General features: G+C 38.1%; 1 protein-coding gene across 1 annotated transcript in view; it reads left to right on the top strand.

Moving 5' to 3' along the window:
• Nucleotides 1-15344, top strand: part of RGS22 (regulator of G protein signaling 22) — a 118639-nt gene that overhangs the window by 17239 nt on the left and 86056 nt on the right. Inside the window, exon 4 of the mRNA XM_032421902.1 lies at nucleotides 11806-12027. Within this exon, the coding sequence (XP_032277793.1) occupies nucleotides 11806-12027 (222 nt within the window). The remainder of the gene's footprint in view (nucleotides 1-11805; nucleotides 12028-15344) is intronic.

The following is a 15344-nucleotide window of genomic DNA, read 5'->3' as shown; positions in this document are numbered from 1 at the left end:
TCCCTGCTTGGCGGGAAGCCTGCTTCTCCCTCTTCCACTCCCCCTGCTTGTGTTCCCTCTCTCGCTGTGTCTCTCTCTGTCATATAAATAAATAAAATCTTAAAAAAAAAATGTGGATAAACTAGAAAAAAAAGTGTTCTGTACAAAATCTGATGTTGTATTTGGCACCATTTCAGGCTTTGAACAGAGGTGAGGTGATAAGGACAAAATATCAAAAAACTTAGGAAACTATATTTCTTGCTTCAGGCAATTATTGGCACCACCTCAGGCAATAATAAAGTGGAACTTGTGTTTAAGTCAACTAGAATTTTATATCAATAGTAAATAAGACATAGGTGGTTGCCAAATAATAGATTTTTAGTGTTAGGGAGCAGTGACTGATAGACTAGTTATCAAGGGGGTTGGGAAAAGTGAAATGGAAGTGCATAAAAACATTGCTTAGTAAATAAAGTTAATCGGGAATGTCAGGAAAAAGAAAGATAAGAAAAGGTTTTCATTATTTGTTATGAATATGCAGAAAACGTTTTTCATTAACATATTTACCAGGGAAATTTTGGAATATAAAAAATTCACAAGTTATGTTATTTTGTTTTATTTATTTTTAAAGATTTATTCATTTACTTGAGAGAGAGAGAGAAAAGCGTGAGAGCGGCGGGGGGGCGGGCAGAGGGAGGAGAGGGAGAGAGAGAATCCTGAAGCAGACTCCCTGCTGAGCATGAAGCCAGACGTGGGGCTGGACTCCAGGACCCCGAGATCACACCCTGAGCCGAAATCAAGAGTCGGACGCTCAACTGACTAAGCCACTCAGGCACCCCATGAGTAATTTTAAAGGGAGTGGGCCATAATATGTTAAGCCTCTTAAAGCCTAGCCACTGAAAATGTCTTTTGAAGGGAAAGTACTAGGTGCACTTTCTTGCCTAGATTAGTTTTTGTATGTATGTATGTATCTATGCATGCCTGTTTGTTGTTTTGTCTTATTTTCCTTTTTCCAAAAGAATTTGTGTTCTCTCTAACTTTTGGCCTAGCAAGGCCTCTGGAACCATTATGGGGGTTAGGTTGAGACACCAAACACCTCTCCCTTTCCAGCAGCAGGACTGAGTGATATTATAGGATACCTGATGGGTTCTTGTTTGGTCTGATTTTTCAACTTTCATCATCCAGTTACATAATATAAAAACCCCAGCAGTATCACAAAACTGTCAGAATTTTGCTCTTCCAGATTATGTAGTCTTTCCTCTAGGCTCTGCATTGTGCATTCTTCCTCCCATTTTTGTGACATTTTAAAGAGAAAAATCTCTATATTGGGTCTGATTTCAGCTTCTCAAGATTTATATTTCATCGTCTCAAGATTTGCGATTATCTTGACTTTTACTTGCTCCAGAACATAAATTCCCCTACCTACCTTTTTTTTAAAATCTATTTTAAATTATAGAACTGATATAACAATACTAGAGAAAATTTACCTTAAATGTAAGAAAAATTCAGCCACAGTCCTGCCATCCAGTCAGGAACAATGTTATCATTTTTGTGTGATTCCTTTTAGGGTTTAGGTGAGATGACAGAGTGTCACTTCAGTCATGGGTTCATCCCACCCCAGCAGACTGCTGCAGTTTCACCCTTTCATATGTGCCATGCAGCCCACCGGGGCCACTTTCCCCTGTTTTCTGTCTGTCCAAATCCTTCTGCTTTTCATTCTCCACTGCCCCCCCTGCCCCCCCCACCATCTCTCATTCCTTTGCATCTGCATATGGTACCATGCAATCTACCTATTAACTACCCATGCTTCACGCCGTAAGATGGAAGAAGGGGAAATATGGTCACGGGTTTCCAAAAAAGAATTTGGGGATCCGGGCAGGGGGGTGGAAAGAATGATGGATTCTCAAACCAAGTTCTGGGCAAGATTCTAGAACAGATTAGTAATATTTGGTTTATAAGCACTTGACTAAGAATTAGAAGCCAGTATGGGTTTGCTGAGAATAAGTGTGCCAAACTGACCTCTCTTTTTTGGAGTGTTATGGACTGGCATTTTAGGGAACCATAAATTTAATGTGTTATGGTTTCAGTAAAGCATACTAATAACAATAACAGCCACAATAATAATACAGATAAATGGAACCATGTTACTTCCTGCTCAAAGCCCTCAAAAGTGGTTTCTCCTTACATTAAGAATAAAATCCAGATTCCTGTATGATCTGGCTTTTGTCATCTCATCCCCTGATCTTTATTTCCTACGTCTCTTCCCTTGTTAATTCTTTCCCAGCCTAACTGGCCCTCTTCATGTTTCTCAACCATGAATATGCCAAGCATACTCAGGGCCCTCCAGGCTGGGGTGCTCATCCCTGAGATACTTGTATCACCTTCTCTCTGATTTAAGTCACTTCCGTTCAGGAAATCTTCCCTCCCAACCCTGGCTAAAATTATACATGCTCCACTTTATTTACATGCTGCTTTATTTGTCTCCAAACCCCTTATCATTATCTGTGAAATTAGTTTTCAAATATTTGAACGGGTTCTCTAACTATAGCCAGTAGGGGTTGACTCTTAATAGCCTACAGATTTAAGTCCACATTCCTTAGTATGGAGTTCAAGATCTTTTACAATCTGGTCTTCATCTCACCTTCCTAGTTTCACCTCTAGCTCCATACTGCTTGTGTCACCTGCACGATCTTTCCTGCCTCACCCAAGCCCCCTCCTTCTTCCCCCACTACCTGACCACACCTGTTCTTCCTGCACTCATTCACCAGTGTAATGGTTAGAACAGGAATGAGGCAGAACTGTGCTTGAGCCTAGCTTCTCAGCTTACTACCCATGTGATCTTAGACACATTCTTTAATTACTGAGTTCCTTGGTTTCTTTCTCTGTGAAAACAGTGTAACTATCTTATAAAGTTGTAATGAAAGGAGGTAATGCTTAAGTGCCTGGCACAGAATTAGCGTTTCTCTTTATCCTTCACCAACTAGACCATCTCATCTTCCATTCCTGAAACACGAGGGGCAGTCACTCCTTAATTAGACTGGTGGATCATTGTCAATCTAGAGAATACTCTTTTGTGCCACACAAATCTGTCATTGGCTTTGACTTTTCACATTATTTTTATCAGGTTCTTGGATAAAACATTGCAAGTGAACTAGTGTTTTTCCAGCTTAAGGTCACTCAGCTAGTAAGTGACAGGGTCCACCCAGGTCCGCATGACTCAATAACTCCTACTACCCTGTAATGATGATAGAACTGACAGCAGAGGAATAAACTGATAGTTTGAATAACAGAATCTGGTCTCGTTTTTATTGTGGTAATCTGAAATGGTCTAAAACAAACCTAATGTGTTTTTAGGGTGCGTTAACAGAAGTATAGTTAAAATCAAGAAAAATATTAGTCTGGAGTATAGAAGGTACTCAATCAATATTTTTTTGAATCGTATTGAGTTGTCAGACCACAGTTGGAATATTGTGTTCCATTCTTGGTGCCCCAGGTTAAGAGCTGCTCTGGCAAACCAGACTTGGGGAGACTTAGCCAATGAACACTCTTGAAACCACATCAGACGAGGAAGGGTTGAAAGAAGAGTGGGTGTGGAATCTGGTTGGGGAATGGCTAAAAGGGTTGGAATGGACCAGCTTTTTCCAAATATTTCAAAACTGATTGAGGAAGAGGGGTTAACATGTTCTGTGAAGCTAGAAGGCAGAACCAGGGCCAGCATCTATGAGGAAATTGATTTTTTCCTAGAAGGAAGATGTTTGAAGTGTGCTTTCTAACAGTAGAACAGAACAATAGGGCTAGCATGGTTCACAGGAGTAACTTCCTGTGATTGGACATATTCAGATAGAATGTTTTATGGGGATATATGTATCAGGTGGGAGATCAGACTTTTCTAGCTCAAGAAAATTTGATTAATCTCTGTTTATTTTTATCTCAGGAGCTACATTGTAAATTTCCTGGGGTCAAGGATAGGTCCCTTTCTTCTGTATCTCCCAAAGCTTCTTGAGGATGATTCTATTTTTTATTTCTACATCTTCCACGTAAGGCTTTTTTTAAAAAAATAAACAAATAAACCTTCTAATCTTCTGCCTCACCTCCTTTACCATCTCCACCCCAAAACCCCAACAATCTAAGCCTGAGATACATAGAGAGTATAGATATCAATTCTAATATTCTCAATCTGGAAGTCCCTTCAGTCGGTCATCTAGATTTCTGAGACTTCTGAGTCTTCTTCCACATCTGTAGTGACATGCCGAAGGTCCCAGAACTGGATTGTGGCAGAAAAGGGCCTAGGAATCAGGCTTTCTGGCTCCCACCCTCCTTCTTTCCATTACCCCATTACACCCATGGGACACATTGTAAGATCCAGAAATTGATGGCTGGTAGCCTGCCTCCATGTTATTTTGATGAGGGGAATCCAGGACAGTTGCTGCTATTATAAATGATTATGGCACTTTCCAAATCCTAGCTTCATAACATCATTCTGTTTGTTCTTGTGCCAGGTTCATATTCAGATATTGTTTTCATTTGGTGTCTGGGAGGTTTTTGTTTTTTTGGGTTTTTTTTTTTTTTTCTGTCAACTGTTTATGGATAAGTGTTTGCTTATTAAGTTTTCTTCTGTGCTATAGTGTGAAAATATTTTTTTTTCCTTTTGGTTTTGTTTTGTATGTTTTATGCTCAGTGACTGTTGTGGGATTGGGTAGATGAGCCCACATACAGATTTAGGTTGGTCCTCTGTGGGTGGTTTAGAATGTTTGTGACATTTATGGTTTGCAGAAGCTGAAGGGGTGGCCTGTTCAATACCCTCCTTGCAAGGATAGGTATGTCATGTGTTTGCCAGACCATGCTTAGCTATGTGCCTTTGGAATTTTACATAACTTCTTTTTTGGGGACTGATTCTCCACACTTTTTTTCTTTAATCTGTAAACTATTATAATTTCTTGCAGCTTTATGAAGGATTTATATGTTGGATGGATTGTTGGGTAAGCAGAAGGAGAGAGAAAAAAGACAGGAGAGATTTGGGGAATCTGTGGCATGAAGGGGGATGCAGGGCTCGGGTCTTCCGCTGCCAAAATTTAAATACTCAGAGATTGATTTTTAAAGGTGTTGATGGAGCCTAGGTGGTACTGCTTAGTTCAGCGTTTATACCTCTGGGTGTTTTGGTAAGCCTTGTAGCTCAAACATAAAGCACTCAAATTACCTAATGTGACTCCTTTTATTAACTAAGGATATTTTCTTTCTTTTTTTTTTTTTTTTTAAGATTTTATCCATCAATTCATGAGAGACAGAGAGAGAGAGAGAGAGAAGCAGAGGGAGAAGCAGGCTCCCAAGGAGCAGGGAGCCCGATGCGGGACTCGATCCCAGGACCCTGGGACCATGACCTGAGCCGAAGGCAGACGCTCAACCATCTGAGCCACCCAGGCACCCAACTAAGGATATTTTCTATGCATTTTATGTAGCACACTATTCCTTCCATCCTGTTGGTGAATGTGTCCAGTAAACAGCTTATGGTTAGACATCTAAAATGACAATAAAAACTTAGATTGAAAGAAGTCATTGGTAACTGACTTCTTATATTCAAGTAGTCACATGTTTTTCATTCGCTGACTAGGATGGATGCATGTTTAAAATACAGCTTCAGAGCTCAATTAGTAGAGACGGAGTTGGAGCAGAGATGAACATGTATTAAATTAACCTAGTCATTAGTTTTTAATTTAAATACTGTTCAGCTAAATAATTTGGCACCCGGTAAGTTTCAGTGGTGCTCTGCTGGCAGTTTAAGCAACATCACTAATTATTCACAGGTTTGTTGTTTTTTTTTTTTTTCCTCTCCTCTTCTCAAAGAAATGTGGAACCAGCAATTTATTGTGGTAAAAATATTTTTGTGCACTTGCTTTTTCTGTGAAAATATTTTTCGCACATGGATGACTGGTACTACAAAGTTAGCTTTCACCACCTTCAGGTCAATTCGTTTTAGAACATTTGGAAAATGATACCCTTGAAATAAGAAAATTAAGTAAGGGAAAGAGCAGTCTGCAACAGCTTGCGGAGGATTAGGTTTGAGGCTCAAACTGAAGATTTTTCCTGTCATATGATTAAAAGCTGAACATTCTCTAAATCAGCCTATTCAGCTTTTTCGGGAGAAGGACTGACTTCCCACATCGTTCATTTCTCTCTCCCCCACCTTCCATGTGTTTTATTGTCACATGCTAAACCAACTGTAGGAGTTTTGTGGATAGGCTGAGAAACGGTGAAAACAAAGGATTTGATGTGTGAGAGAGATTTTTTTTTTTAAAGTAGGACTTTGCATAATAAAGACCAGGGTTCTTTCTTCTGTGTACAGAACATAGATGGCCAGTCCCTCCACTTACATGAATACACAGCAAAGTCTACATGAAGTAGGGGACAGAGGTGGGCGTTGAAGTTTGTCTTGACTGGGATTCTGTCTCTCCCCAGCTGCAAACTTCACTCGCTCCCCATCATCCTAAAGCAGTGATTCTCAAACTTGACATGCATCCGAGTCACCTGAGGACTTGTTAACACAGAAAGCCGGGCCCCACTCTCAAGAGTTTTGGATTATAGGGAGGGGCCTGAGAATTCCATTTCTAGCAGGGTCCAAGGTGATGCCGATGTTGCTGGTCCAGGCACCACACTCTGAGAACCGGGGATTGGAGAGAATTAAGTTGAGAGTTATGCATAAAATAGAAAGTCCTTGGGGCACCTGGGTGGCTCAGTCGTTGGGCGTCTGCCTTCGGCTCGGGTCATGGTCCTGGGGTCCTGGGATCGAGCCCCACATGGGACTCCCTGCTCGGCAGGAAGCCTGCTTCTCGCTCTCCCACTCCCCCTGCTTGTGCTCTCTCTCTCGCTGTCTCTGTCAGATAAATAAATAAAAATCTTTAAAAAAAAAAAATAGAAAGTCCTTGATGAACTTGTCCTCTGCCTTTCCCTCTAGGATTATATCCGGTTACTCCCCTCTTGAATAGTAAGTTCAGCAATGTCAAACTGCTTGCAGTTCATCAATATACATGTGTTACTACTCAAAATGAATTATTTGCGCTCTGCAGAGAGAGTGAGGGTGATTTAAAGAGTGAAGATGATTTTGTCTGTTGTACTAATTCATAAACACACATATAGCAGTCCATGAGCATCCTGATGAGGGTGTGAGACGGAAGATGAGAACCTGCTGTTCCCTCAGGGGTCTCTTCCTGCTTGCCTCTCCTAGTGTAGTCAACTGATCGTGCTGAGGGGGATTCTAGTGTTAAACATGCATCTCTCTATATAACATGAGCTTTAAACACAAGCCCACCATTTCATCTGGTTCCTAACTGAAAAATCTATGACCCATTTCAATACCAGAGGAAAAACTGTGAGCAGCTTCTTGAGAGGTAGGACAACATTGTACTTTATGGGTCTTCTCAAGGATTTCAAAGGATAATTTTGACTAAATATTATTTCACTTTATGTGTCCACTGTAGGGCTCATTGCCTTGTGGGATGAGTCTTTGCTGTCTCTGTGTACTTACATATCTTCCTTCTGTTGTTGGATCAGCATAACCTGAGGTCAGATCTATGTCTCATTCATTTCATTTGGGGCTTTGTGGAGAATGCTCTGGATTGGCTCACTCAATGTAGCAGTGTATCATCTATCATGATATCTCATTTAATAAGGATTTAATACATACTTATTGAATGAATGAGTAAAATAACAAAGGAACAGTGGAATTGGGTGATCTTATTAGAAAGCAGAGGATATAGACTCGGGGCACCTGGGTGGCTCAGTCGATTAAGTGTCTGCCTTCGGCTCAGGCCATGGTCCCGGGGTCCTGGGGCCTAGCCCGGCATCGGGTTCCCTGCTCAGCGGGGAACCAGCTTCTCCCTCTCCCTGTTTCTGCCACTCCTCCTGCTTGTGCTCTCTCTCTCTCAAATAAATAAAATAAAATCTTTAAGAAAAAAGAAGATATAGGCTCTTTTTTTCCTGAGAGACAATCATGGACCAATGGAGTATCAAACATGGAAGGCACCTTGGGATTGTTTAATTAACCCTTTTATGATAAAAAAATCCCAGAAAAGCAAAGTAATTTTACTCAACATTGCTTCCATTTAATAATTCTGTTTATCCTTTCCTGGATAGATTCTAGTTTAGTCAAATCCCTTTTAAAGTACAATAACTAAACTAGATAAAATAGTATTACTACCATGGTCTCTGTGGACAGATTTCCCCTTTAGCACTTGCATGTTACACTAATTCAAATTATTTCGGGATTTTGTTGACTCTCTTCATCATAGAGAAAAATGAGTGACAATGTATTGTTCCTGCAAGGGCAGAAACAATGTTTTATTCAGCTTGTATCCTCTTTGCTTGGGACATTAATTGACACTTAGGCCTTCAAAAGTTTTGTTTTTGCTGAAATAAGTGAATGGGGCGAAGCTTTGAATCCGTTATTTGCCCCTTTTATAAACTTAGAATCACGGCATTGTTAAGGACCTGCAGAGATCCATTGGAAATCATGGCTTTTAAAGCAGGAAAACACTTATTTCCCTGTGGCAAAGACCCTATCACATTTCAATTCTACTGAGATAAAGTCTTAAGCTTAAAAATTGTAAATATTTTACATATAGCTACATTTCTTTTTAAAAAAATACTTGGGGTCATTTCATGTCATTTAATCATGAACACAATTAATTATAGCTTTCCTTCCATTGTCTTTTTTATTTTCCATAAAGTACTTCTTTTTGTCCAGTTTCTCTCCTCACTTTCACTTGTTTATGTCCTTGAGCTTTCCTTCCTCTGAATGGACAGACCTTGCCTCTTTCCCCACTTGACTTGCTTCAGAATTTCAGTATTTTGTGCACATGACTAGCAGAACCTAAATCACACGTGAAACTGGACTTGTAAGGGACCTGGGTGATAGAGTTTTTAGTTGTCCAGATTCTGCATTTCAGGAGGTTGGAACAGATCCTGAGTGAGCTAATCCACAGCATCTACCGACGCCTACTGAAATTATGTGTCAGCCCTGGGTTTAAGGCGGGTGGTTGTCATGAGCCCAGAGTTCTATAGTGAGCTCACTAGGGGACTTGTAAATCCACGAAGAGATCGCTTAACCTTTTTCAGCTGCAGTTTGGTGTGTGAGTTGAAAATGAAAATTTGCTAACCACCTGCCTTAAAGCCTGCCCTAGCCTCTGTGTGTGCTGGGGACAGTAACCCATCCAGGAGAGTGAATAATTACCACACTGAACCTGGCTCCGATCGCAACAGCTTGTGGGATGGGAGCTCAGTACCTCACCAACTCCAGAGCCCGCAAACAACACTCCAGACTGCTACCTGGAGAGTCTTCCTAAAACCCAAATCAGATTATGTTATTTACTCTCCAATTTGGAATATTCCCATCCCACACTGTTTCCCACAGGATCAAGATAAGCCTATGCTTCTTAAAATGGCACGCACAGCCTTCCATGATCTTGTCCTATCTACCTCAGCTACCTCAAGTCTTTCCTCTGTTCCTTAAACTGTTTCAACTGTGAACTCGTCTAGTTAGATTCTAACTGCATGGAACTGCTTAAAATGACCCACATACACCATGCTGCTTCAAGCCTCTGTGTCTTTACTAGTAAAACACCTTGATTTGAACCCCAGTTCCACCAACTGTATGGGGTTATTGCATAGCACAGTGCCTGGCCTAGAGAAGGTGGTGAGTGCATGCTAGTTTTATCAGATGTAAGGCAATATGATGATAAAGAAGGGGAAATGCACTCTTTGGGACCAGATAGACCTATTTCAGTAGCCCTGATCTAGCACTTCATAGCTCTGAATCCATGGCCCATCATGTAACCATCCTGGGTGTCTACTTTCTATAAAGACTGATCTCAGGAATGTGGAAGGATTCAAGATAGAGCATTTGAAGTGTCTGTCACATGCCTGGCACATTAGGTAGATGTTCCAAAAAACAGTAGTTCTTGTCACTTCTATTATTTCTACCAACTGTGCAGTAACTATTTACTAGTGAGTAACATTGGCTACTGAGGGGCTTAGAGTGTCATAGTCCCTCTATTTTTTTTTTTTTTTTTGCTGGAGCATTTTTTTTTAAACTTGAGTAGCAGGAAATATTTTATTTGTTCATAGAACTATCTATTGGCATTCTTTGCTTTGGATTATCACAGCTTTGTGTTCCCCTGTCTACCAGGTGTGAGGGTAGGAGGCAGAAAAAAGAAAGGAAAACAAATAAAGACCAAACCTGCCCTCTTGTTCCATGGATGCTCAGAACTAGAAGAAATCTTTTCCAGATGGTCTTTTGCCGTCGACTGTACCATTTCCCTCTCCCCAGTTAATATTTTATGTCTATTATTTACCACATTTAATTCAGTTCCTTTCTCTTACCAGTTGAATCTTGTCTCTGATATCAGCAGACTCATTTATCTGTTTAGTCTAGTGATAGTATAATTCAGAGATAATATTTGACATTCAGGTAAGCGATGCCTGTGTGAATCTCATGTTTGAAAGACAGATGCAATTAAATATGTTTATTGAAGAAACCTTATACATAATTTACTGGTAATTGTTGATACTTGTCCATTGAGCTATACTTGTCATTTTTGAGGGGGAAATCTTAGCCCTGAGGACTTTGGGCCTGTAGACTGCCATTCATATTGAACCCTATTGTCCATGCACTTTAAACTCCTTAGAAGGGGAGACACTCAGACTTTAGAGATGTGATGTTATCTGACATTAGAAGAATATGTATGTATATATACACACATATATGGGTATTTATATATATGCACATATATATATTTCTAACACCCATTTTATGACATCCTGCCATTTATTAAATTTTAACTATAGTATATCTAGCAATCTCTTAGTAAAATTTGAAAGAATTGATGCTCTCCCTAGGACAGTTATTGATCCAAGGGGAAGGGCTTGATGTCTTCTATCACCTGGCTAAAAATACATAAATGAATCTACATGAGTACGTAGTTCAAGAAAGGTATTCTAAAATAAGTTCATACTCTGAAAAAGGAACCTGATTCTAGATTTGGAGGGCAAAATGGGAAAAGACACAGACAGCCAATCCAATATTTACTTGTTAAGGAGATGGAGGCCCCACACATGTTTAATGATTTACTCAAAGTCACAGAGCTACTTATTGGCAAGCTGGCATTCAAACTCAAGACTCCTGACTGTTGTATATTAACTGACTGACTTTAAATAAAAGTTGGCAGCATTTAGTAATTACTGAGAAGAGCTCAGAAATGTTATTGTCTTTCACTCTCTCTCTCTCTTTTTTTTTTCACAGTGAGAGGAGTGGTGTTGAAATAGTCTTAAATGAAGAACACATTGTACTTAATTTTATCCTTTTGGGCAAGGGGGACTTTAGCTTTCATGGCTCCTGGGGATGAAAGAGATAACGGGAGTGTTATTTCTTCTTCCTTTACTCATTCTTCCCTAGTAATCCACCCCCTCCTTAGAGAATAACATTGCTTCATAGAGACCAGGTGTGTATTTCTTTCCAGTTCCAAAGAAGCACAGGGATAAGATGTTTATGGAAAGGGAATTTCTGCTGTAATACATCCTTATTTCTTGGCATAAGTACATTGGAAAGGAAGGATTCAATGGGTTCCCTTATCTGTAGTCAAGAGAGTTCCAGGCTCCTAAAGAGAAGAGCTAATGGTTAAATACACAAAACTTTGTGTGTGTGTGTGTGTGTGTGTGTGTGTGTGTGTATGCTTATAATAAGTGCATATTATGCATTTATTAAGTGTCAAGTGTTCTTGGAGACAGTGAGTTTCTGGTTTATAAAAATTTAAGATATATTTCTACAAATTTATTTTGCAGACCTTTTCAGAGGCAATTAGATTTAACGTGGATTTTGGAGTTTTTGAAATAGTTAACAATGCTCCACAACTTCTGGAAAAGCAACTGAAAAAAATTCTACAAAACCAGCAACCTCGAAATCCCATCTATGATGTTGTAAGGAAAGGAAAGAATGATGTTAAACCTGTTCAGATGAATGCCCCCTATGAAGATGAAACCATTAATATAAACTACAATATCATGGTAAGAAGGTATATTTGAGTTTATATCTTGCTAGGTAGATAAAGCATTAGGTAAGACTAACATGAGGTTCCTTGGGCTTAACTTTCTGAAATGTAACTATATTTATTAAGTTTTATTGTACTTAAACATAGTATTTGTTAGTTACTCTATCATCTTATTCATTGTCAAATGGCCAATTTAATATAGCAATATTGTTGATGTTAGATTTACAATATGAGAAGATTCATATAATTTCCTTTGAACATTTAGGATATCAGGTTAATTTGGGGCAGCAGAAATACGTGTATCCTTTATAGTTTAGATACCTTCTAGAAAATGTGGGTATACAGTGATTTTATCTGATTTGGGTTCTATCCTAACAAGCAGTTGGGAATTATGAGTTCTGACCCTCCAGTTACACTATGTGACTCTGACCTCCCTGGCCTTAAATTCCACTCTCAGCTTCTGGATTTTGTCTCCTTAGCATGAGGAGCTAAGGAGCTTTGTCTTTGAACAAAAACAAAAACAAACAAACAAAAAACACAAACAACCCTGGGTTCTAAGCTTGACTCTTTAACTTACCAGCTCTGTGTTCTTGAACAAGTCATTTTAATGAACCTTATTTTCATCACCTGTCAAATGATTCCTTCGCTACCTACTACTTAGGTTTGTTGTGTGGCTCAACTGAAAATAAAATGAATGTTTAACATTTTCCATGATTTGAAGTGTCTGATGGAACTAGGCTGAAATATGTTCAACACTTACGATATAGCTCTTTTCCAGCCTGAAAGTTCTTCAGTGTTTCTTTTACTGAATTCCAATATATTTCTTTTTTTTTTTTTTTTTTAAGATTTTATTTATTTATTTGACAGAGAGAGACACAGTGAGAGAGGGAACACAAGCAGGGGGAGTGGGAGAGGGAGAAGCAGGCTTCCCGCGGAGCAGGGAGCCCGATGCGGGGCTCGATCCCAGGACCCTGGGATCATGACCTGAGCCGAAGGCAGACGCTTAACGACTGAGCCACCCAGGCGCCCCTGAATTCCAATATATTTCTGTCTTTCTTGTTTATTTTCATCAAATTAAATACATTAATAATAATAGTCTTTAAAATACTTTTACAAATACTAAAAATAAAAAACTATGTTATAGCAATGTTTTGAAGTTTAGACAAGGAAATATATTCTGAACTATAAAGCACCATATAAATTGTTACAATATTCATTCATGATAGGAACTCTCAACAAAGTAGGTTTAGAGGGAACATACCTCAACATAATAAAAGTCAAATGTGAAAAACCTACAGCTAACATTATGCTCAATGGGGAAAAATTGAGAGCTTTTCCTCTAAGATCGGGAATAAGACAAGGGTGTCCACTCTCACCACTTCTATTCAACATAGCACTGGAAGTCCTAGCCACAGCAATCAGACAAGAAAAAGAAATAAAAGGCATCCAGATTGGTAAGAAAGAAGTAAAACTTTCACTAACTGCAGATGACATGATACTATATATAGAAAACCTTAAAGACTCCACCAAAAAACTACTAGAACTGATAAATAAATTCAGTAAAGTTGTAGGTTACAAAATTAGTATACATAAATCTATTGCTTTTCATGCAAACTTATGTCTAATAAAAACTCATTAAAAAATAAATTGCTTAAACATGTTAAAGGCTACCCAAAATCGATAGTACACACTGTATATGGTGAAATACTGTAACCATTTCCAGTAGATCATAAGAAAAGAAAAAGTATATCTTAATTGCTAATTCAAAATTATTTTAGACTTCCTAGACAAAGCTTAAACACAATAAATATAAATAATTACTATCAGTATGCAAGAGTAAGCTGAATTGTCTTTATTTGTATATTAATAAATAAATGGTTTTTTAAACTGAAATATTACAATAAAATCCAGGAAAATTTGTATGTAAACTTAGCATGTGACCCATCCTCTCATGAAGTCAAGAACTCCAGAATCCTCAAAATAATAATAATTAAAAAAAAACCTAGACACCAAAATTAAAATATTTCATGTTAGAAAATGACATAAAGTTAAAAAACAATGATTTAGAAAAAAAATTTTGCAAGTGTGAGGAAATGCATTTTACTTAATTTCTTACCAATCTTATTCAAGGAAAAGACAAGTAGTCCAGTAAAATAATTGAAGTAATTCAACAAACTATTTACAAGAGAAGAATTAAAATGGAAAATGAGCAAATAAAAAGATGTTTAATCACAAAAATGATCAGAAATATGCAAATTATAAGTACAGCCAGATACCATTTTTTAAGACATTAAATTGGCCTACAATTTTTTTATTTAAAGTCAGTTAGCCAACAAATAGTACATTAGTTTCAGAAGTAGAATTTGATAATTCATTGGTTGCGTATAACACCCAGTCCTCATCACATCACATGAAATGGGCCTACAATTTAAAAAAATAATAACATCTAGTGTTGGTAGAATATTAATTGCTACAATCTTTGGGAATTAATCTGGCAAAATTGATTAAAATTAAAAGTACTATGATTTATGCCTGGAAAGCCACTTTGGGATTTTTATCCCATACAAATAAATGTGTATGTATAGGAGCTGATTGCAGCATTGACTTCAGTAGTATAAACATATTATATGTTTATCAACTGAAGAACTATGGAATATTATATGACTATTTAGAAAGAATGTGTTTGAGCTATGTCTGTTGTCCTGATGAGATAGATGCACATGTATTGTTCAATGGAAAAATCAAGTTGTAAATTAAAGCATATAATATGATTCAGTTTTTATATAAAATAAATCCTACAAAGGAGTTCCAAAAAATCTGTTGCATCTCTATACACTAAAAATGAAGTAGCAGAAAGAGAAATTAAGAAAACAATCCCATTTACAACTGCAACAAAATAATAAAATACCTAGGAATAAACCTAAGCAAGGAGGTGAAAGATCTGTACTCTGAAAAGTATAAAACACTGATGAAAGAAACTGAAGAAGATACAAATGGGAAGATATTTCATGCTCATGAATTGGAAGAACCACTTTTGTTAAAATGTCTATGTTACCCAAAGCAGTCTACATATTTAATGCCATCCCTCTCAGAATACGAGCTACATTTTTCATAGAACTAGAACAAATAATACAAAAATTTGTGTGGAGCCACCAAAGACCCTGAGTAGGCAAAGCAATCTCAAGAGAAAACAAAGCTGGAGGGATCACAACCCCAGATTTCAAGATATACTACAAAGCTATAGTGATCAAAACACTATGGTAGTGGCACAAAAATAGACACATAGATCAATGGACTAGAAGAGTATGGTCAGTTAATCTATGACAAAGGAGG

Source organism: Phoca vitulina, unplaced genomic scaffold (assembly GCF_004348235.1).
Source record: "Phoca vitulina isolate PV1807 unplaced genomic scaffold, GSC_HSeal_1.0 scaffold25, whole genome shotgun sequence".
NCBI classification, from domain to species: domain Eukaryota; kingdom Metazoa; phylum Chordata; class Mammalia; order Carnivora; family Phocidae; genus Phoca; species Phoca vitulina.
Note: the sequence above shows the minus strand (reverse complement) of the source record. Positions and strands in the feature narration are given on the sequence as shown.